The sequence below is a fragment of the Mobula hypostoma genome, chromosome 6, assembly GCF_963921235.1.
Source record: "Mobula hypostoma chromosome 6, sMobHyp1.1, whole genome shotgun sequence".
NCBI lineage: Eukaryota > Metazoa > Chordata > Chondrichthyes > Myliobatiformes > Myliobatidae > Mobula > Mobula hypostoma.
Genome location: NC_086102.1, coordinates 158,280,180 through 158,305,106, shown reverse-complemented (window position 1 = coordinate 158,305,106; position 24,927 = coordinate 158,280,180). Strand labels below are relative to the sequence as shown.

The following is a 24,927-nucleotide window of genomic DNA, read 5'->3' as shown; positions in this document are numbered from 1 at the left end:
CACCAGAAAACTTAAGACTGCCCATTCCAATTTAAGTGGATTCTAAATGGCATGGTTCAATTTACTAATTTTCTTTTTCATCCTCGTCTCTTAACCCCATCAGATATTACCTTTTTCTGCTTTGCTTTCTGGACATGACATTGCTTCAATAATTTTAACTTAATCTTCCTTGTATACCTTCTATATACACCAGTAAAACATCCTCATTAAGATCCGTTAAATCTCCTTTGGATGGTGTTGCACTGAAATTGATTTCATTTACAAATTCCATCACAGGAGGGCAGTGAAAGTTTGTGGATAAATCTAAATGGCTGGCACTGGCTATTTGTTGTATGTGATAGAATTTGGGCTAATACATTATTTTGCTACGAATATACATGTCCCTGGCCTCTTAAAAGGTTAAAAATGTAACATATGGTAAGTAAAGACAGACTGCACTGAGTTCATAGACAGTAAATAGGATTTGGTAAACATTGAGATGGTGTTTCCTGTGAAGAGTGTAATTGAGAAGTTACAACAGACATTTTGCCTCATCGTCATTTCATTTTAACAACATTAATTTGCGTAAGTTTTTTAGAATGTCTCCGGTAATACAAATATCAGCATAAATAAATCTATGTGCAGAGTCCACATCATATTTTGGAATTACCATTGGTTTAAAATGTCCAGCCAATATTTACGCACAAGTTGGTCAAGAGCATCCATATATGGAAGCTTAGAGTTCGAATGTAACTGTTACTGAAAACATAAAGAAGTATTCAGAGAAACAGAAAAAGGGGGCTGATCTCAATCAATACCTTCCACCAACAAGCTCCCAGCTCCAGCAAAAAAAACGGCAATACGACCCTGTTTGGTGGTGCATCTGAAATTCTGACAATACCTTTTCATCAGAACTAGCAAAAGTTAGAGATCAAGCATGCTGTGTATGTGTGGAGTGGGGTGGGGGGAGGGGGAAGAGATGGAAAGTAAGTAGATTTTGAACTAAAGCAATTTTGTGGATGTTCACATATATGGCTACTTAGCCTTGAGATGGAGCCAGAAGAATATACCTAAAAGAAATTCGGGTGCAGTGATCAATTGACGCCTAGATTACATGCATAATTTGCATCATTTAAGGAGATTGACTTTAGTCTCAATTACTTCGGTCTAAATACAGTGAGACGTTCCATAGAACGTGTGAGCAAGGTAAAATCATAATACATTGTTTATAACTAAAAGGCTGAAAATATCAGGTCAGGCAGAGAAAAATAGAATTTTGATTTTTACTGGTCCTAGTTCCAATGAATGCTAACCAATCTGAAATGCTGGTTCATTTTCTCTCACCATAGGTACTGCTTGGCATGCTCACTTTCTCCAGTCTTCCATGATTTATTTCAGACATTTTGTAACTCCAGAGTTATGCATTTCATGATTTCAGAGCTCTAACTCTTTTCTCATTCCTTTCCTCTATTTTAATCTCTTCTCTGTGTTCATTCATTTCCTCTGGCCATGTCTTCACTATGATAAACAAGACTTCACCTTTCTTAGCTGGCACTACCATCGGTTACACGGTTCAATTTCTCTTGGTTTCCACCCAACATGACTGTCCCCTCCCTTCTGCAATTTAAATCGTGTTTGATATTTAACTTCCCCAAATTCAGGTCAAAGGTCATTAACCTGAAAATAAACTCTCTCCAGAGTTTTACCTGACCTATTAACATTTCCAATATTTTCTGTCAGACATCAGATTACCAGAATCTGCAGTATTTTACTTTCTAGTTCTTTATACTTCTTCTTCCAAATGTTAAAATAATTGCTGCATTGAACAGTATGCAACATCTGAAGTGTTGAAAATAGAAATTAAGGTGAAGATTTAAATCACTTTTTTCAACCAGTTTTAGCAATTTTCATCAAATGCAATCTTTGATAACATAGCAAAGCTTACATGGTTATTGACAATTTTAAAGCTTTGGGCATCTTTTCTACATATAGCTAAGTGTTAAGAATGAATGGACATGCTGTAATTTAACTCACAAGTATTCTCTGTCTTGCGATCAAAACAAGCATTCCTGGTGCATAGTAAATAAGTTGAAGCAAATGTGCATTTCCCCTTTCTCACTGGAAATAAAATCGAATGGTGACAACCAAAAGGATAAAATAACAATGCTCAGTGTGAAGCTGATGACAATCACCTACAATTATTGCAAATTTTATTGCCTCAGTGTGGATATTACAAAGATAATCAGCATGGCAAGAGAGGAAACATGGATCTTTGTCACTTTGCTTACTCCAGATTGATAATTAGAAATAATATTTCCTTAATTGCTGAAGAGTTTCATGTAAATGTAAAATGTGTCATTCGCAGAAATCAGGATTTGAAAGTGATATTATTATGAATTGTTATTGAATTCTAGGATAACTTCCTAAACAAAATCATGAAGTCAGACCCCTCAACTCTTTATGTCTAAGTCAACCATCAATGATCTTTTTTTCAAATCTTATTTACCAGCACTTGGTCCATAGCCTTCTTTGCCTTGGCAAATTAAGTGCTCATCTGAAGACATAGAAGATACGACATAGAAACAAGCCATTTTTTCCACCAGCAATGCAATGCCATCAACCACCCACTTACATTAATCCTACATCAACTATGTTTTCTTCCCACTGTCTTCATAATCTGCAAACTAGGATCAATTTACAGTGGCCACAGTAATCATACATTATCTTCCCACTTTCTTCACACTTTACTACACACCTACACATGAGGAACAATTTACAGTGGCCAATTAACTTTCTGACCCACAAGTCCTTGAGGTGTGAGAGGAAATGAGAGTACCTGGAGGAAAGCCATGCAAGTCACAGGCAGAATTTGCAAACGCCACACATATGGCACCAGAGGTTAGGATTGAGCCAGTGTCCCAGCTACAGTGAGATAGCAACTCCACTAATTTTGCCATTGTGCTGCTCAAAACATTTAAATCTGTATACATTTTAAATGCTGCAAAGGAACCTGCTTCACCCACCCATTTAGACAATCCAACCATTCTCAGGATATAGGGTTTTGACACAAAACACGAACATTTCTTTTCCCCACACAGATGCTGCTTGACCTACTGATTCTTTATTACTCCAGATTCTTTGGGAATCTTTGGACTTACATCTGCCACTGATATAATTTCATTTATCTAATCCAGTGCCAGTCTAGATTGTAGAACATGTCACAGCTCTTATTGTGCAACAGAGAGCCTGCTGATAACTCAAGATTTGGAGGCAAGTTTCTACAGGCAAAATGACATCCCTGACAAACAAGTGCCATCTCAATCCATTCTTTTCGGTAAGTTATATTTTTTTTCAATTAAAAAGGGTAGCACATCTCCTTAAAAGCAAGCAGCAGCAGCAGGAAAAAAAGCTTTTTTTTAAAAAAAAACATTGCAACCTCCAGCAGCAAATTAAATGCGTTTCCAAATGGATTAGTTTCCCAAACTGAAAGTGCATCAAGAAATTATCATCAACAAAAAGTCTTTAAGCAGTCATGGTAGGAAAATGATATCATTAGTAACTGAGTGGAACTTGGCAGGTTTCAAAATAATAGGATCAGTAAGATTTTAACTGAGATCTTACTTTGTTGATTTATTCTACTTCGCAGTTAACTGCATTTCATGTGCTGCCTTCCTCAGGAAGTATTTGAGAAGGTTATGTGAGCCACCTTCCTACACGGTGGTGCACTGTGGCAGACCTTCTAGTGAAGATGGTCTCATGACGTTATTAGATAGGAACATTCAGATTTCAACTATGTATTGCAAAGATAGGATGGCATGTGACTTGGAAACTCCCACATGCATGCTAGCCTGTCCCTGTTGCTAATCAAGATTGTTGGTTTGGGGGATGTTGTTAGAATAGTCCAAAGAAGCAGCAGCAGTATGGTGTAGATTGTACACAGTAATACGCTGATGGTGGAGGTAATTAATGTTTAAAGTGAGGAATGAGGTGCTAATCAGGCAGAAAACACATATAATTCTTCCATGAAATCACACTTTGCTAAAATTATTCAGATAAATTTTCACCCACTGTGCCAATTCCCAATCTCAATTTCTGATAGTTATGAGATGTTTTGTCTTAGCTGTGTTAAGCAGAAGTACATAATTCTCTCATTAAATACAACAAATTACCACTTTATCAGAATCAGGTTTAATATCACTGGGGTATGTTGTGAAATTTGTTGTCTTTGTGGCAGCAGTACAATGCAATACATAATAATAGAGAAAAAGAAAACTGAATTAAGGCAGTATATATACTGTGTGTGCGTGTGTGTGTGTGTGTGTGTGTGTGTGTGTGTGTGTATGTATATGTGTGTATAGGCATCCGTTGGTCTTGCAAGACCATGGATCTGTGCCTGGAAAGTTGTATGGAAGACCAGCAGTTGCCCATGCTGCAAGTCTCCCCTCTCCGTGACACCAATGTTGTCCAAGAGAAGGGCATTAGGATCCATACAGCTTGGCACCAGTGTCGTCGCAGAGCAATGGGTGATTAAGTGCCTTGCTCAAGGACGCAACACGTCCCCTCGGCTGGAGCTCGAACTCGCGACCTTCAGGTAGCTAGTCCAATGCCTTAACCACTTGTGGCCACGTGCCCACACACACACACACACACACACACACATATATACATACATATATATATATATATATATATATATATAAAATTAATTAAATAAGTAGTCCAAAAAATGAAATGAGTAGTGAGATAGTGTTCATAGGTTCAATGTCCATTCAGGAATCGGATGGCAGAGGGGAAGAAGCTGTTTCTGAATTGTTGAGTGTGCACCTTCAGGCTTCTGTACCTCCCTCCTGATGGTAGCAATGAGAACAGTGATTGGCATTTCTTCAGTTATTCAGGTACAATGAACCACAGTTGATAGCAATAGAAAAGATATCCACTGTTGATAATGATACTGACCACCAAGATTTGTTTAACTGTTGAGTACAGACTTCCTCTCATCTGACACCTCATTCTTGTGGAGCTCCCCTAGCCGATATAGAAAGCATTTGCAAACAGGACAAAATACAGCAAAGGTTTTGTTTCTACAAATCAGATTGAAGAATCCTCACTGATGCACAGACAAACTAATCTAAGTATAAAATAAACTTATGAATGAACCAAAAGAATAAAGGAAACAGCGAAAGAGAGGAAAAGAAAAAAAAAATGAGAAAACCACCTCAGGATGCCTCCAATAAAGTTCTTTTGAAGTATAGTTCTTGCTATTGTTTGTGGTTCTAGGTTTGGTGGCTGCTGTTGAAGTGGACTGAGAAACCATGCAAAATACAGTATATTTTATATATGGTACAGAAAAAAGATAGCAGCTAAATTTTGTGCAATAACATCCATGAACAACCAGGTGATTACTTCCAGATAGAAGATGGTACAGTACCGCACAGGAAAAAGGTCCTTCAGCTACTTAAGCTAATGAATAACTTTCCAAGAACCTCTTAAACACTTCTGCTATATCTACTCCACCACCACACTTGGCAGCATATTCCAGACACCCACCACTCTCCATGTGAAAATTAACTGCCTGCACATTGCCTTGAACTTTCCTCCTCTCGCCTTAAAAGCATGCTCTCTAGTATTAGACATTTCAACCCAGGAGAACCCCTGGGAAGCTGTTTACCTATGCCTTGCATAATATTATGAACATTTAAAATACAAGAAAATCTGCAGATGCTGGAAGTCCAAAGCAACACACACAAAATGCAGGAGGAACTCAGCAGGTCAGATGTTTTGGATCAAGATCCTTCTTGAGGACTGAGAGAGAAGGGGGGATATCCCTAAATTAAAAAGTGGGGGCTAGGGTTAGTTACTAATTTTCTTGACAGAAACACAGGAACTTTCAATTCCCTGGCCCTGACCACTTTATTTTCACCATGGTTGTTCAGTCACTCTACACTTCTATCCCTCATCAGGAAGGCCTCAAAGCTCTCCGCTTCTTTCTTGACAGCAAAACCAACCAGTCCACCCTCTACCACCATGCTCCTCCATCTGGCAGAACTGTCCTCACCTTGAACAATTTTTTTCGCCTCCTCCAACTTTCTCCAAACTAAGGAGTAGCCCAAGCTCTGCCTGCCTCTTCATCAACTACATAGAATGCTATGTTCAAAGCCTTCCCTGGACGTACTCCCCAACTTTTCCTCTGCTACGTTGACAATTGCATTGGTGCTGCTTCATGCACCCATGCTGTGCTTGTCAATTTCATTGATGTTGCCTTCAATTTCCACCCTCCCCTAAAATTCACCTGGGCCATCTCTGACACCTCCTATCCAGTTCTTGATCTCTCTGTCTCCATGTCAGGGGACAAACTGTCAACCGACATCTCTTATAAACCTAATGATTCCCATAGTTATCTCAACGATATTTCTTCCCACCCTATCTCCTGTAAAAATGTTATTCCCTTTTCTCAGTTTCTTTACCTCTGCTGCATCTGTTCCCAAGATATGGCTTTCCATCCTTCTTTAAAGAACGATATTTCCCTCCCTCTACTCTTGATGCTGCCCTCACCTGCATCTCCTCCATTTCCCATACATCCACGCTCACCCCATCTTCCCACCATCATAATGGCGATAAGAGTTCCTCATGTCCTTACCTACAGCCCATCAGCCTTCGCATTCAACACATTAACCTCCGCAACTTCCACCACCTCCAAAAGGATTCTACCAATAAACACATCTTTACATCTCCTTCCACCCCACCCCCCATTTTCCAGAGGGACTGCTCCCTCCGTGATTCCTTTGTCCACTAATCTCTCTCCAGGCATTTCTCCATGCAAGCGACCAAAGTACTACACCTGCCCATACACCTCCTCCCTCGCTTCCATTCAGGGTCCCAAACACTCCTTCCAGGCAAGGCAACAATTCACCTGCAAATCTGCTGGGGTCGTCATTTGTGTTTGTTGCTCCCAGTGTGGCCCCTTCTACAATGGTGAGACCCATTGTAAATTGGGGGACTGCTTTGTCAAGTACCTCTGCTCCATACACCATGTGGAACTTCCCTGTGACCAAATATTTTAAATTCAATTCCCATTCCTGTTCTGTCATTATGCCTGGATCCCGTCCACCTTCCCTTTCTAAATAAATACAAGAAAACTAATAGAATCAATAAAACACCACACCATCCCCCCCCCCATAGGACAGACAACAACCAATATGCAAAAGCCAACAAACTGTGCAAATACAAAATGAAAAAACAAAATATTAATAATAAATGAATAAGCAATAAATATTGAAAAAGTGAGTCTTGGAGTCCTTGAAAGTGAGTCCATAGTTTGTGGGAACAGTTCATTGATGGGGTCGAGTGGCCAAGTACTAAAGACCTGTGTTAATCAACTGGCTGGTGTGTTCACTGAGATTTTTAGCCTCTAGCTTCAACCAGTGTGTGGTACTTAGCTGGTTCAGGCAGGTTTCAATTGTACCAGTGCCCAAGAAGAGCATGGTGACCTGCCTCAATGACTATCACCCAGTTGCACTTAAATCCACAGTGGTGAAGTGTTTTGAGATGCTGTTGATGAAACATATGAACTCCTGCCTGAGAAGTGACTTAGATCCACTCCAATTTGCCTACCAGAGCAACAGATCCACAGCAAATGCCATCTCATTGTCTTCACACAACCCTGGAATATCTGGACAGCAAAGATGCTTATATCAGGATGCTCTTTATCAATTACAGTTCAGTATTTAATACCATCATCCCCTCAGAACTAATCAATAAGCTCCAAGACCTTGGCCTCAGTACCTCCTTGTGCAATTCGATCCTGGATTTTTTTGCTTGTAGACCACAATCAGTCTGGATTGGCTAAAATATCTCCTCCACAATCTCCATCAGCAGATATGCACCACAGGGCTGTGTGCTTAGCCCCCACCTATGACGGTGTGGCTAAGCACAGGTCTAACACCATATTCAAGTTTGCTGATGACATCACTGTTGTGCGCCACATCAAAGCTGGTGTTGAATCAGCAGACAGGATGGATATTGAAACTTTGGCTGAGTGGTGTCATAACAACAATCTCTCACTCAATGTCAGAAAGTCCAAGGAAATGATTGAAGATTTCGGGAGAAGGAAACTAGAGGTCCATGAGCCAGTGCTCATTGGAGGATCAGAGGTGAAGAGGGTCAGCAACCTTAAATTCCTGTGTGTTACTATTTCAGACAACTTGTCCTGGACCCAGCATGTAAATGCAATTCTGAAGAAAGCACCACAGTGCTTCTCTTTCCTTCGGAGTCTGCAGAAATACAGCATCATATCTAAAACTTTGACAAACTTCTATAGATGGGTAGTGATGAGTATATTAACTGGCTGCATCACAGCCTGGTATGGAAATGCCAAAGCCTTGGAATGGAAAATCCTACGAAAGATAATGGATTCAGTCCAACATCTCACAGCTAAGGCCCTCCCAACCATTGAGCACATCTACATGAAACACTGTAGAAGGTAAGCAGCATCCATCGTCAGAGATCCTCACCACCCAGGCCATGCTCTTTTCTCACTGCTGTCATTGGGTTGAAGGTACAAGAGCCTCAGAAAATGCACCATCAGGTTCAAGAACAGTTGCCACCACTCAACTAACAGGCTCTTGAACAAAGGCAGATAATTACACTCACTTGCCCATCCATTGAGAAGTTCTTCCAACCAATGATCTCACTTTAAGGACTCTTTATCTTGTTATTTCATGTTCTCATTATTTATTGCTATTTACTTATATTTGCATTTACACAGTTTGTTGTCTTATGCACTCTACTTGATCTTCTATTGATCCTGTTATAGTTACTATTCTATAGATTTGCTGAGAATCCTGCAGGAAAATGAATCTTTGGGTTGTAGGTGGTGACATAGATGTAGTCTGATAATAAAATTTACTTTGAACTTTGAAGTTATCTCCTCTGATTCCAAATAGCAGTAGTAAATGTCCTTGCGAACATGGAGGTAAGGCAAGCTCACTTATTATTTTAAATACCAAATATGAAAATATTTGAAAATAATATATTTTAATTAAATATCCTGAAATGGGAGGGTGAGCAACCAGAGGTCTTGACACATATTGGTACCAACGACATTGGTAGAGAAAGGGAGAAGGTCCTGAAAGCAGAATGCAGAAGTTAGGAAGGAAGCTGAGAAGCAGGACCTCAAGGGTAGCAATCTTGGGATTGCTGCCTGTGCCACGCGACAGTGAATAGAGGAATAGAATGAGGTGGCAGATAAATGTGTGGCGTAAGGTTTGGAGCAGGGGGCAGGGATTCAGATTTCTGGATCATTGGGACCTCTTCTGGGGGAGGTGTGACCTGTACAAAAAGGACGGGTTGCACTTGAATCTGAGGGGGACCACTATCTTGGTGGGGAGGTTTGCTAATGCTGTTGGGGAGGGTTTAAACTAGATTTGCAGGGGAATGGGAACCGAAGTGAATAGGCAGAGGATGGGGAGGTTAGAGCACAAGTAGAGGGAGCATGCAGGGAGTTTGTGAGGAAGAATAGGCAGATGATAGAGCAAAGATGCACTCAGTCTGATGGTTTGAGATGTGTCTATTTTAATGCAAGGAGTATCATAAACAAGGCGAATGAACGTACAACGTGGATCAATACATGGAACTATGACATTGTGACCATTACAGAGACTTGGATGTCTCAGGAGCAGGATTGGCTGCTGAGTGTACCAGGCTTTAGATGTTTCAGAAAGGACAGGGAGGGAGGCAAAAGAGGTGGGGACATGGCATTGTTAATTAGGGATAGTGTCACGGCTGCAGAAAAGGAGGAAGTCATAGAGGGATTTTCTACTGAGTTAGTGCGGCTGGATTTCAAAAAAGGAAGAGGGCAATAACTCTACTGGGTGTTTTTTTTATAGACCCCCCCCCCCATAGTAAAAAGGACATCGAGGAACAGATAGGGAGACAGATTCTGGAACAGTGCAATAATAGTAGCAAACAACAGGAATTCTGCAGATGCTGGAAATTCAAGCAACACACATCAAAGTTGCTCGTGAACGCAGCAGGCCAGGCAGCATCTCTAGGAAGAGGTACAGTCGACGTTTCAGGCCAAAACCCTTCGTCAGGACCCTTTGTCAGACCCTCCTGACGAAGGGTCTCGGCCTGAAACGTCGACTGTACCTCTTCCTAGAGATGCTGCCTGGTCTGCTGCGTTCACCAGCAACTTTGATGTGTGTTGCAATAATAATAGGGTTGTTGTGATGGGAGATTTTAACTTTCCTTATCTTGACTGACATCTCCTTAGAGCAAGGGGTTTGGATGGGGTGGAGTTTGTTAGGTGTGTTCAAGAAGGATTCTGGAGAGATGTTTTTTCAACTCTATCCCATATTCTGAATTGCCACTTAGAACCTAACCCTCTGATTGCTCTTTTTGGCATGTTGGGCGAAGTAGACATGCATTTGAGTCCAACTAAACGTCGAACATTATCTTAAGCCTCTCTCTTGGCTAGACGGTTAGTTCTTCTTAGGTGGAGAGATGCTGCCCCACCCACTCATGCTCAATGGCTTAATGATATTATGTCCTGCTTAAGATTCATTATTCACTTCTTAATTCGGAGCCTGATTGAATTTTTTGAAGAGTCAACAAAACACATTGATGAAGGTAGAGCAGTGGATGTGGCGTATGTGGATTTCAGTAAGGCATTTGATAAGGTTCCCCATGCAAAGCATGGGATCCAAGGAGACCTTGCTTCGTGGATCCATAATTGGCTTGCCTACAGAAGGCAAAGAGTAGATGGTTCCGATTCTGCATGGAGGACAGTGACCAGTGGTGTTCTGCAGGGATCCGTTCCGGGACCCCTCCTCTTTGTGATTTTTTTTTATATAAAAGACCAGGATGAGAAAGTAGAAGTGTGGGTTAGTAAGTTTGCTGATGATACAAAAGTTGGGCGTGCTGTGGATAGTCTAGAAGGTTGTCAAAGGTTACAGCGCAACACCGATAGGATGCAGATCTGGGCTGAGAAGTGACAGATGGAGTTCAACTCAGGTAAGTATGAAGTGGTTCATTTTGATAGATCGAATTTGAAGACAAAATATAGTGTTAATGGTAAGACTCTTGGCAGTGTGGAGTATCAGCAAGATCTTGTGGTCCGTGTCCAAGGGACACTCAAAGCTGCTGCACAGGTTGACAATGTTATTAAGAAGGCGTATTGTGTGTTGGCATTCATCAACTATGGGATTGAGTTCAAGAGCCGTGAGGTAATGTTACAGCTATGTAAGACCTCAGTTAGACCCCACTTGGAGTATTGTGTTCAGTTCTGGTCACCTCACTACAGAAAGGATGTGGATACTATAGAGAGAGTGCAGAGGAGATTTACAAGGATGTTGCCTGGTTTGGAAGTGTGCCTTATGAGAAAAGGTTGGGTGAACTTGGCATTTTCTCCTTGGAGTGATGGAGGATGAGAGGTGACTTAACTGAGGTATATAACATGATGAGGGGCATTAATTGTGTGGATAGCCAGAGGCTTTTCCAGGAGCTGAAATGGCTAACACGAGAAGGTGCTCGGAAGTAGGTACAGAGAAGATGTCAGGGGTAAGTTTTTTTTTACGCAGAGAGAGGTGAGTGCATGGAATGGGCTGCAGGCGACAGTGATGAAGATGGATATGACAGGGTCTTTTAAGAGACTCCTGGATAGGTACGTGGAGCTTAGAAAAATAGAGGGCAATGGGTAACCCCAAGTAATTTCTAAAGTATGTACATGTTCGACACAGCATTGTAGACCGAAGGACCTGTATTGTGCTGTAGGTTTTCTATGTTTCTATGTTTCTAAAACGAAGGGGCATAGTTTTAAGGTGCTTGGAAGTAGGTACAGAGGGGATGTCAGGTGTAAGTTTTTCACTCAGAGAGTGGTGGGTGCGTGGAATGCACTGCCGGCAGCGGTGGTGGAAGCGGATACAATAGGGTCTTTTAAGAGACTCTTAGATAGGTACATGGAGCTGAGAAGAATAGAGGGCTATGCGGTAGGGTAATTCTCGGCAGCTTCTAGAGTAAGTTACATGGTCGGCACAACATTGTGGGCCGAAGGGCCTGTAATGTGCTGTAGATTTCTATGTTCTATGCTCTGTTAAAGTTGGACATGATGAAAATGAGAAATGTCACAACTCTATCAGAACTCTAACTCTCATACCATACAAGAAAATGTTCAAGCCTGTGTAAGAGGTTTCTTTTTTTTTACGTCACTGCATAGTCTAATTAAAATGGCTTCTTTTTTATGTTAACTGCTGAGAAAGTCCTCCCGCTAGCAGTTTGGTTGGATCATGTTACTGATAAGAAGGTGTTACGAACCAATTGGGATAGTTGTTATGCTTTTGGTGTGTCTGTAAGATATTGTGACGCGCGGGTTTTTGGGCAGAAGGCGGGAGAGAGAGAGACAGAGGATGGACCAGGTGCTGTGAGTCCGCTAACGGGGTTGGACCCCGAGCAGGAGTCCGAGGTCCAGGGTGTTCGGCGAGGAGAGGAGACAGAGACGGACACGTGTGGAGCGTCTGGTCGACCACTGTTGTTGGTCCCGGGCGGTAGGTCAAGGTGGTCCGAGGGGATCGCACGGTGAAAAAGGAGAGTCTTGAGCTCTAACTGTTTGTGCACGAAGAGATTGAACTTTGATAAGTGTGGCGCCTTTTATTTTCCTTTTATATTTTATTCTCTATTAATTATATAGTTCCAGTAATATCTATAAACTGTAAATCATTTAATCGATTCAGGTGTATTGTCTGTTATTTGGGTAGGGTGGGGTACATCACACAGCATCCACACAAACTAATTACTCAGTTTGGTGGGGCCGAGGGCTGTTTCCCTAGATGATAGCGAGCTGAGCGACCCTGAGGCTGGCCAGGGGGGCTACGCCTGTCTTTGGAGGTTGCCACCTTGGACCATTTCACTAATCAGACCAACCTGAGGGGCAGGATCAATTACTTCAGTTGCTTATGATTAGTAGGATGGTTAGCAATCCTAATGTGAAATTAATTTCAACTAAAATATTATACCTATCTCATGGTTATCATCCACCCAATGGCAAAATTGTGACAACATGCAGTTCTGGCACAAATAATTTCTTGAAAATTATATCCATTAATGGCTTGTTGAATACAAGGAGGAAGGGGATTCCATTGCTTCCTGTGGTCTAGTATTTCAGAAAGTGATGCAACATTTTTTACTCTGCTTGTAATTACAATCTTACTCTAATCACAATCTTGAAACGCCAGTTACATGTAAATTTGCCCACATTAGCTCTTCTAACATTGAAAAGATTTTTCAGACTTCCTCTGCCTAATTGCATTCTATTAATATTTTCCGAAATTTTAGCCCAGCAGAATGATTTTTCCATTAATATTGTGAAATTAAGCAGGTGTGTATGAATGTGTTATAACTTTATTGACAAGCAGTCCTAGCTCAGAATTACATCACTGTGACTTTAACTCCTTCAGCTCAGTATCACAGTGGTTTTGCTGTTGCTACACCTGATTTATCTCATCAATATTAGTAACTAGCATGTAATCAGTTGATAAATGTATCACCTTTGCCAGGTGAACAAAAACCCTATCCTGTGTTTTCAGTTACCACTGTGGCATTGCTAATGATAAAAAATGCAGAAAATTTGCAAATTAAGTAATGGAAACACATCTTAAATAACAGCAATTGCTTTGTTGTGATCAATATAACATAAAAATCCTTCATTTATTTCAGATTCTACATTTTCATTTGGATCAAAAGTTCACCCACTTCATATACAGTGGCCATTGCTTTTTTAAGGCAAGTGTTTGTTTTTGACAAGTGCATCTGACAGATACAGCAGCATTTAAACCTTCGGAGCACAATTAATGCCCAGGGTAAACAATCAAATTAATTTTAGACTTTCCGTATTATATTTATGTGTGTACAACTTCGTGGTGATTTATGTGCTTGACTGGTTAATTGTGATACCTAGCAAGTAGCTTTCAGCAAGGTTAGAAACAGACCTGCTGAGCCATACTTAGCCTGCAAGATGGAGATAAAATGGGTGCCTACTCCATTCTATCGTTTTTCCATTTATCCTTATTGACCAACTTCATGTTTAAATGTGCAGGGTTCATCAATGTACCTAAATCTTGTTTGTTTTGTTTGGAGTCAACACCAAGATGACAGTGCAACATTTTAAAATGTCCTTACTATTTTCGCTCGGGTACACATAGATGTATACTTTAATTTGGAAGCCATTTTGAGGGCTGGGCTCCATGCTAATTAGACCCTCGCTGCATTACTTGCATCAGCAAAATCAGGTACAGCACAAAATAAAGCCATTTCTCAATGCCAGCTGAGATTTGGCTTTAAATACCTCCCTCTTCCAAGCTCTTGGTTCATTATTCCAGTACATTACAACACTCCAGGTACAAATAACTATTGTTTCAGACAGTTGAATTCCAGAATCCCATCAATTATTTGGTGTTTTTTTTACTCTAACTTTTATAATCCTTCTAATAATCACTTTAAATGTACATTCACTATCAGGTATCAGACAGCCATTCTGCTGTCAGCAAAGGTAAAACTCGAAGGATGTGGTTAAATTAAGTTCATGATCTCCAGCTGAGAAGCTGAATGAAATAACGTTCTAAGACAACCTTGGTCTGGTCCAGGAAAGTATTCTCATGCGTCCAAATCCATTAAAAATAATTTTATAAGCCAGCAAAACACGTCCTAGATACGTATTCTGTACTGATATTTCCCCAGTTGGTTGGCACCTACTATCTGATCTGTCTACTCAATATAAAAGGCCAGTATATTGTTTTGGATACACAAATATTTGTCAGCAAGCAATGGTGGCTACTATAAATTTGTGATGAATAGCTACTATGGTTTGGCTAGGGTAAAAATTGGCACCGCTACCTGTCCAATATCGAAATTACCATATTCTTTGGAATGAATACAAAAGTCTTTGCACTACACTCACAGAAATAACATTCACATTTAATTTAATTTTGTACTATATGCTCCAGCACAATGGAGAATTTTAACCGTAACATCATAACATCACAATAGTAATTGGAAATGAAACTGACTGTGGAAATCTCTTAAGCTCACTAATGTTCAAGCTGAATTCTTATTAAAATATGAACAAAGCTGCACTCAGAATCATCTCTTCAATAAAACACAGGCCTGAGTATGAGTGGGTGGAGGGGCCTTTCCACTAATAATCATTACAATTACAGAGTGAGGTGATGAATCTACACACACACACACACACACACACACACACACACACACATGCCCCTGTAATGTTAAGGACGTGCACATGCACTACTCCAAAAAATATTAGTTTTGTATGCTAGAGGATAATTTGCCACAAAACATGGAGTAATAGTGTGAAAGTACTTCCAAGGTAATTCTGTTGAGCAATGAACAAGCCTTTCCTAACCTGGTCATGTGCAACAATGAACCTTGGTACTTACAAGGACACTAGTTAATTGTCAATTCCTTTCAATGAAATGATTGGAACGGCTTCAAGGAGAACACATTCTGTTACCTTCCTTGCTGTATCAAATAGAGCTCAGCTCCTTTGTTCTCTATCCGTGTTTCCCACCTTTGTGTGTGTGACCATGGCAAACATCATAGTAGATAAAGATCTCAGGAAAAAGTCTGAAACATTAGGTGAGAGAAACCAAGGAGAAACATAACAGTGCAAAGTACACGGTGAACTTTCAGTACATTAATAGAAGAGGGATTTATCAGCAAGTTTGGGATTCTGCTAATGTACAATATTGAAAGGTGGAAAGATTTATGTCAAACATAGGCTACCTTATCTGGAAATGTTCCAATTACATTAACTAATATATTTTTCTGCTGTTGCTAAGTTGCTGGGCTTCTTCACAGTAAATCAAGTGAACATAATTGTGGTCAGTTATATAACTCAGGTGAAAAGGACGGTGAATCATTGCAATTTTCTAACCCATAGGGCTGTGAATGTGCGGAAGTTGAGCAAATTCAAAGGCCAGATCAATAGATTTTGGAGTCTGGGGAAATTAAGGGGTTTGGAGATTGAATAAGAATATGAACTTCTGGTAGTGAATAAGCCATATTGTCATTTAATGGTGGATCAAACCAATATGGGCTACTTGTGCTCAAATTTCTGATGTCCTTCTGCTCTGCATCCTGAATGTATGGTGGAAATCACTTTTCTCAAACCAAGCTCTAAATTCTGGTTAAAAAAAATCATAAATAGGTCAAGCTGGAAGTTTGAATAGAAAGACGGACGGATTTCCATCTGTCTGCCTACATGGAGATGTACCGGAAACATCACAACACATCATTCCCCTCCACAAATACAAAATGATATGTTGTACTACTGTTTAATTTCATATTTTAAGATTTCTTTTAATTTTTAATGGTGCATTTCTGACCTGATTCCCGATTTTTCTGGGGTGTTGCTTCCAAGTGCAGTTCCGAGGTCTGCATGAGATTTTCCCTCCCCATTGCCATCACCCAGATGTCCACCTGGGTTCTCTTTGTTCACTGAGAAGGGTACTGCAGCTGAAGCATGGGAATCATCATCTGCAGATAGAAAATCAGACAGGAACTTTAAAACAAAACGCAATATGTTACAATTATATGATTTCTCTTCATTCAACCGTGATATTTTAGTTTTAATACTTTATTACTTCATTAACTCTAAAAAACAGCCTTTTCCCTCTGCATTTTATTGTGCCAACAATTTCCCTGTGGCAAATGGTCTGAACCTTGAAATGTATGAATGCTGTGACACAATCTTTGTCTACCCTAATGCAAAAATAAAACATTGAGAACATAGACAATTAACTAATGTTGCTGAGGTAGAAGGTTATTTTCCAAGGACTGTGGCTTCCACTGATATTAACATCAGCTATCGTAAACAAATGATTGCCATTTCCCCCCAACCCTGACTTCATCTATCTACTGCTAGCATATGTATATTTACTATCATTGGGAAGATCAGTTTAAAAGTTAGTACCGACATCAGTTGCTGCCAACTAAGTAAAGAACATTGCTTTCATTCATCTCAGGACTTTTTCCCCGCACTTATATACAGAAAGCAAAAGCAGTAAGATAAGAAAAAAAAGTAATAGCCATTGAATAAGATCCCGGCGCAACTGTTTCTACTGACAAGAGAGGGGGCAAAGGCGGACCACTGGCACATCATGTAGGTGGGGCTCAGCAGCCTTGAACGGCAGCCTGCCTAGGAGAAGGAAAACTCGGATTTTAAACCTCCGCTGCCTTGTGGCCATACCCACCCATGGGAAAGGCTTCGGGAGTAAAAACCCCGAGGAAGAAATCCAGAGCTGGGCTCCCTAAGGCAGCTTGATGTTGTTTACAACTTCACTCAGGCAACCTCTGCGACGACACTGGTGCCAAGCTGTATCGGCACTTGCCCTTCCCTTGGACTACATCAGTGACGTGGAGAGGGGGAACCCACTGCATGGGCAACAGCTGGTTCTTCAAATCTTCCCGCCCAGGCTTGTGTCCTGGAGAGGACACAGTCCACCAGAGGTGCAAACCCATGATCGCCTGGGATTGATGGCTGCCTACTTACCTATCACAACTAAATGTGACATTAAACCTCAAATTGAAAGTAAATAGTGGACATGTTTTCTTGGAAATGGTAGTACCTGTACTCCATGGTAGGCTCTTTGCATCGGTTATATGAGTAAATTATTTTGAAATTTCAATAAATAAAAACAACAAAACTCTAATTACATCCTAAAATATGTGGATGCTGAGCCACAAGTATTTTAAAGGCCAAAAGAGATTTCTGGATCAGAGGAATGCAGCTTTAAGAGGATCAGGAAGGGTTGCAGAGCTGATGCAAAAATAAGAAAAGCCATAATCTTTTCAAAAGGTAGAGGTGGCTTGAGAAGCCGGAGGACTACTCTCACTCCTATCTTTTTCTTCTCTTAATGAATTGCAAGATGCCACTGCATGCAGCAATGTTTTTATGAATAATGTGCCTCTGTGGGCATGCTAAAATTTATAGTGGGCTGGGGGCTGGTCCCTACCATTCAGTGCGGTCCTCATGTGTTCACTGCCATGCACCATCAATCCACAGCCCATCCTACTCAGGGACTTGGGCGATATTATTTCGTTGCGACTGTTTGTCTGCTACCATAACTATATGTGCAATGTTACTGTGTTTTATACCTTGGCCCCAGAGGAACGCTGTTTCGTTTGGCTGCATTCATGTGTACAGTATAGTTGAATAACAATTAAACTTGAATTTGAAAGATAGGAGAACATTTGACCCATCTTGGTGTATCACCTGTTTGAAAATACAATTAATCTCCACATAGACCTAACATTTTCTCTCCGTAATTCTCCATTTCTCTTCAATTTGATTCAGGAAGTGCACCACAATTTGCACTGTACCCACTAGTTTTTTGGCAAATTATGTGGAATCTGTAGTCTCCGTTACTACCTCTACCCACTACTAAAGTTTCAGTTTATTTGGGGAAACAGTTCATGACTTGAACAGGTCACAATCATGTACAGGATTTCAAGGATGGTGATAAAGGTCAATCAGATTATAGACAAGATGATTGAATGAACAGAATGGTGACAGATGAAATTTAATGAGGAGAAGTGAGGAGTGTTACATTTTGGTACGAAAGGTGAGAAGGAGCCATATATCTGATCGGGTATAATCACAGTGAATAAGAACATAAGAAATAGGAGCAGGATTAGATCATCTGGCCTGTTGAGCCTGCTCTGGCAGAAAGATATACCTACATAGTTCCTTGTAAAATTACAGTGAAGGTTGAGAAGATGGTTTAAGAAGTATGTGTGATCCTGGGCTTTACAAATAAAAACAGAGCACATGAGCAAGGAAATCTTTGTGAAACACTGCTTTGGCCATAATAGCTGTCTGGTTTTGAATGCTATACTTTAAGGTGTAAAAGACATGAAGTGGGTGTAGAAGAGATTTACCAATAACAAGGAATTTGAAATGTGCAGAAAGTTTGGGAACAGATAAGGTTGCAAGGAGATCTGATTAACATATCTGTAGTCATCACAAGTATAGACTAAAGCTGAGAGAAAGAAGAATACTTCTTAATTGCCAGAGGGGTCATAAATGCAGCTATGAAGTAAGGACTTATATAGGTACATAGAGTTGTGGGGGCATGGTATGTTCTGCCAGGAGTAACAGTAGTAGCAGATCAAATGGTGGCTGGCAGAAGAATTCTGGGTAAGTTTACAAAAGAAAAGAAACATTGGGTTGTGATGATGGAGAAAGTGAGACGAGCTGGACTGTCCTTATATAGAGCTAATATACGTGCCTTAAACCAGAGGACTTCCTCCCATGCTGGTATCATTATCTGAACACTATTTGCACTCCCCATTAAAAGCAATTAGTAACTCAGCGGGATATAGGAAATTGTTTGCCATCCTTATTAATCAATGATATTTAATACCTTCTAATAACAGCCTAGAACATAAGAAATAGGAGCAGGGAGAAGGCCAAATGGCCCATCGAGCCTGTTCTACTGTTTATTAAGATCATAATGATCTGGCAGTGAATTCACCTCCACTTACCTACCTTTTCTCCATTACCCTTAATTCCCCTGCTATGCAAAAATCTATCTGTGTCTTAAATATATTTAATAAGGTAGCTTCTACTGCATCACTGGGCAGATAATTCCACAGAACAAACGGTTTCTTCTCATCCCCATCCTGAATTGAATCCTCCAAATTCTCAGACCATGTCTCCTCATTTTCATCTCCCCTAGCTGTTCCTTATCTATCCCTTTCTAAATGTTATGTTTCTTGCAAGATCCCCTCTCATTCTTGCAAAGGCCAGTGAGTACAGCCCCAAGTAACTCACTCGTTCCTCAAAGGCAAACACCATCACCTCCAGCATCAACCTGGTGAACTTCCTTGGTACAGCGTCTAAACCTATTACACGGTGGGAGCCATGGCTGCATAGAGGTTAGCACGGGGCATCAGAGTTCAGAGTTCAATTCTGTCATCACCTATAAGGAGTGTGTACACCATCCCTGTGGAATGTATGGGTTTCCTCCTGGTGCTCTGGTTTTCCCCCACACTCAAAAGACATACTAGGTAATAGGTTAATTTGTCAATGTATATTGTCCTGTGGTCAGGCTAGGGTTAAATCAGGGGTTGCTGGGTTGTGTGGATTGAAGGGTGGAAGGGCCTATTCCACAATGTCTCTAAATAAATAAATAAAGTCCTTTCTTTCCTGAGGTAGGGAGACCAGATCTGCACACATTAGTCCAAAGGTGGCCTCATTAGTACCCTGTATAGTTGTAGCATAATCTTACTGCTCTTAAATTCCATCCCTCTAAGAAATAAAGGCTAACATTCCATTTGCCATCTTGATAACCTATTGTAGCTGTAAACCAGTCTTTGCGATTCTTGCACAAGCACTCCCAAGTCACTCTGCACAGCAGAATGCTGCAGCATTTCACCTTTTGAATAAGAACCTGATTTATTTTCCTTCCACATTGGATAACCTCGCATTTCCAACAATGAACTCCATCCTCCAGGCCCTTGTCCACTATCTTAACCTGTAGACTCTCTGCATCCTGGGTAGTTTGTTTTTGCACTTAGTTATAAAAACGTTGACCATTGTCTTTTATGCTAGTTTACTTCCATAATCCACCTTTGCTTTAATGTTTGTTTAGTGGTTCTTTGTTACTGTCTAAAGTTCTCCCAGTCTTACAGTTTCCCATTATTCTTGGCAACTACGTATACATGAATTTTTAATTTGATGAGCTTCATTTATTTTGTTATCCAAGGCTGGCTTTCCACATTGTACTTGTGCTTGCTTTTAACTGGAATTTGTGTTAATGAATAATCTCTTTGAAAGTCTTCTACTACCCCACCATATAGCTTGTCTATGCTAGCTATCTCCTTTGCAGTCTCCTTTGTTTAGGTATAACACACTGGTTTTAGATCAAACTACTACACCCTTCAAGCAACACACACAAAAAATGCTGGTGAACGCAGCAGGCCAGGCAGCATCTCTAGGAAGAGGTGCAGTCCACGTTTCAGGCCGGCACCCGTCAGGACTAACTGAAAGAAGAGATAGTAAGAGATTTGAAAGTGGGAGGGGGAGGGGGAGATCCAAAATGGTAGGAGAAGACAGGAGGGGAGGGGTGGATCTAAGAGCTGGAAGCCAACTGGAGTAAGTTGGCAGCGGAGACACATTCCAAGGAAGGATATATGGCTGTAATAGCGAGTCTGAGTCAAAATGAGGTCGAAAAGTTGAAGGGCCAAAGAAATTACAGATGGGGAGCAATGAGAGAGGGTTTCACTAAACTCCCATCGGAGAGAAGATCTAAACTTCTTCAGTGTAGGCATCACTGGAAGAGGCTTCGCAGTAATGAATTTAAAAACGCGGACACGAGGAAATCTGCAGATGCTGGAAATTCAAGCAACACTTGTATTCCTCATGTCTGCGTTTTATAACAGTGCAGCTAAGCAAAACTCCAATACCATATTCTAGTTTGCTGACAACACCGCTGTCATTAGCCAAATCAAAGGTGGTGACAAATCATCATATAGGAGGGAGATTAAAAATCTGGCTGAGTGGTGCCACGACAATCACCTATCACTAAATTTTGACAAGACCAAAAAGCTGATTATTGACTTCAGGAGGAGGAAACCAGTCTTCATCAGGGGATCAAAGTTGGAGGGGGTCAGCAAATTTAAATTCCTCTGTATTACCATTTCAGAGGAACTGTCTTGGGCCCAGTACGCAAGTGCAATTATGAAGGAAGTTCAGCAGTGCCTCTACTTCCCTAGAAGTTTGCAAAGATTCAGCATGACATCTAAGACTTTGAAAAACTTCTATAAGTGTGTGGTGCTGAGTATATTGACTGGCTGCATCACAGCCTGATATGAGAACATCAAAGCCCTTGAATGGAAAATCCTACCAAAAGTAGTGGATAAGGCCCAGTCCATCATGGGTAAAGGCCTCCCTTCCATTGAGCATATGGAGTGCTGTCACGGGAATGTAACATCCATCATCACGGATTCCCACCACCCAGGCCATGCCCTCTTCTCACTGCTGCCATCAAGAAAGTGGTACAGGAGTCTTAGGACTCACACCACCAGGTTCAGGATCTATTACCAAAGTGGATAAATTCTCTCAACTTCACTACCCCATCTCTGATCTGTTCCCACAACCTATGTACTCACTTTCATGGACTCTTCATCTCATATTCTCGATATTTATTACTTACTTATTTTTTACTATTATTTGTATTTTTGTCTCTTTTGTATTTGCAGATTGTTGTCCTTTGCACATTGGTTGTTTGTCCACCTTGCTGGATACAGTCTTTCATTGATTCTATTATGGTTCTTAGATTTACTGAGTATTCCCATAAGAAAATGAATCTCAGGTTTGTATGTGGTGACATATGCGATATGTGCTTTGGTAATAAATTTACTTTGAACTCAAACTTTGAACGCTAATAGATATCATATTCATATATACGCATACTGTATACATCACTGCCACTATTCTATAAGTCAATTAAATCCATTCATTTTCTGACATAATACACCACACACTAAATTTTTTCCAGCTGCTGAGGTTTGTCTGAGGTGTTATTATTGCTAATTGCTACTTGCACATAATATTGCAAGTGTAACGACTTACAGAAAGAACAGTCAAAAACCTACCGTAAAGATCCCTTCTCAACAATGCCAAAAGTTAACACTCCACAATGATCAGTAGTGATCTTCCACACAGTAATGAATGAATGTCTCATGGTCTAATTGCCGCTGATTCCATGCATCTTATGAAATGCATACTAATGAACCCTCATCACTACAAACAGTATTCAAACAGATCTATTCAAGTGGGAGATTTTCCCTGAGTACCTTGGTGTATCTATCTACTCTGTGTAATTTAAGGAGGCGGTAGAAGCCAACATTCTCCAATTTCAGTGGTATTTCACAGTATAACTTTTAGCTTGAAAATCTTCTTCCAAAGGCCATTACTGGATTATTTTACAGTCTTATCTTTCTGTGACCAAGATGGCAACAAGCTGTGACCTCTGTTGAGATTCATTTTCTTGTAACCATTCACAGTAGAACAAAGATTATAAATAGAATCAATGAAAGACTACACAAACACACACACAAAAACACACAGACCGTCTTCTTTCGCACATTGTGGCATCCATTAGTCTCGCGAGACCATGGATCTATGCCTGGAAAGTCTTGCTTCAGTCTGTTTTGGTAGAACAGCGTCTGTTGTGGCTGTAGAGTCCCACACAGGAGTGACAGTCTTGGCTGCAGCAACTGCACTTGAAGGCGCTGTCCTCCAGTGTTGTCTTGGTGCTGTTTTTCTGATGAGTGCACTTTTCTTCAGCAGCAAGCTCCAGCTTCTCTTCTCCTCTTTTTAGACCTCTGCGTAGTTCCAACCTCCAGTGAGAGCGATCACTTGCGATGTCCTCCCACCTCTCGACGTTCATGTTCAGTGACTTCATGTCTCTCTTGCAGACATCTTTGAAACGAAGATGGGGCCACTCTTGTGCTTTCTTGCCGGAGGCCAGTTCCCCGTACAGCAGGTCTTTTGGGATCCTTCTGTCTGACATGTGGTGTACGTGGCCCAGCCAGCGGAGACGACGTTGTTGGAGCAGAGTGAAGAGGCTGGGTATCTGGGCGCGGGCCAGGACCTCATTGTTGGTGACTCGGTCAGTCCACGTGATGTCCAGGATGCGTCTCAGGCTGTGAAGGTGGAAGACGTTGAGACGCCTCTCTTGTCCATAGTAGAAGCTCCAGGTCTCACTGCCGTAAAGCAGTGTGCTGAGGATGCAGGCCCTGTAGACTGCAACCTTGGTGTACATCGTCAGCTTTCTGTTCTCCCAGACTCTCTTTATCAGCCTGGCGAATGTTGAGGCTGCTCGTCCGATCTGTCTGTTGATCTTGGGGTCTAGGGAGAGGCTGTCCATGATGGTGGAGCCAAGGTATGTAAACTAGTGAAATACTTCCAGCTTGTAGCTGTTGATGGCAATGGCAGGGAGGATGCTCAATGCCTTGGCCCAACACATTGGTCTTCTTCAGGCTGATGGTCAAGCTGAAGTCCTGGCAGACTCTTGAGAAGCTGTCCATGAGGCGTTGCAGTTGCTCTTCAGAGTGTGTTGCCAGTGCCGCATCGTCTGCAAACAACATGTCCCTGATGAGTACTTCATGAACCTTGGTTTTCGCCCTCAGCCAGGACAGACTGAACAGCCTCCCGTCCGATCTGGTGTGGAGGTAGACACCATCAGTTGATGTTCCAAAGGCGTGCTTCAGCATGACTGCGAAGAAGATGCCGAACAGGGTGGGGACAAGCACACAGCCCTGCTTCACACCACTGTGGATGTTGAAGACCTCTGAAAAAGAGTCGTCGAAGTGAACGATGCCCTTCATGTCTGTGTGGAATGACTGAACTATCCTGACAAGCCTTGGAGGATAACCAATCCTGGCAAGCATTTTGAACAGGCCGTCTCTGCTCACAAGATCGAAGGTCTTCGTAAGGTCAATGAAAGCAACGTAGAGTGGTTGTCTTTGCTCTCTGCATTTCTCTTGTAGCTGTCGAAGGGAGAAGATCATGTCGATTGTGGACCGTTCTGACCTGAAACCGCACTGAGACTCGGGATATACCCTTTCAACTATTTTCTGCCGTCTGTTCAGGACCACGCGGGCGAAGCCCTTCCCAACGATGCTCAGCAAGGAGATTCCCCTGTAGCTGTTACAGTCGCTTCTGTCCCCTTTGTTCTCATATAGGGTGACAATGTTGCAGTCTCTCATGTCTTGCGGCACTGCTCTCTCTATCCAGCACTGGCACAGTAGTTCGTGCAGGTGGTTTAGCAGGACGCCCTTTGCACATTTGATGGCCTCTGGTGGAATGCCATCCAATCCTGGTGCCTTCCCAGTGGGCAGGCTGTCGATGGCTTTACTCAGCTCTTCGGC

The 24,927-nt window shown here is 41.4% G+C and overlaps 1 protein-coding gene across 6 annotated transcripts in view; it reads right to left on the bottom strand.

Annotated features, from left to right (window-relative positions):
- Positions 1-24,927, bottom strand: part of pde1a (phosphodiesterase 1A, calmodulin-dependent) — a 601,233-nt gene that overhangs the window by 492,572 nt on the left and 83,734 nt on the right. For all 6 annotated transcript variants that reach the window (XM_063052036.1, XM_063052037.1, XM_063052040.1 and 3 more), the window contains exon 2: positions 16,374-16,524. In XM_063052036.1, the coding sequence (XP_062908106.1) occupies positions 16,374-16,524 (151 nt within the window). The remainder of the gene's footprint in view (positions 1-16,373; positions 16,525-24,927) is intronic.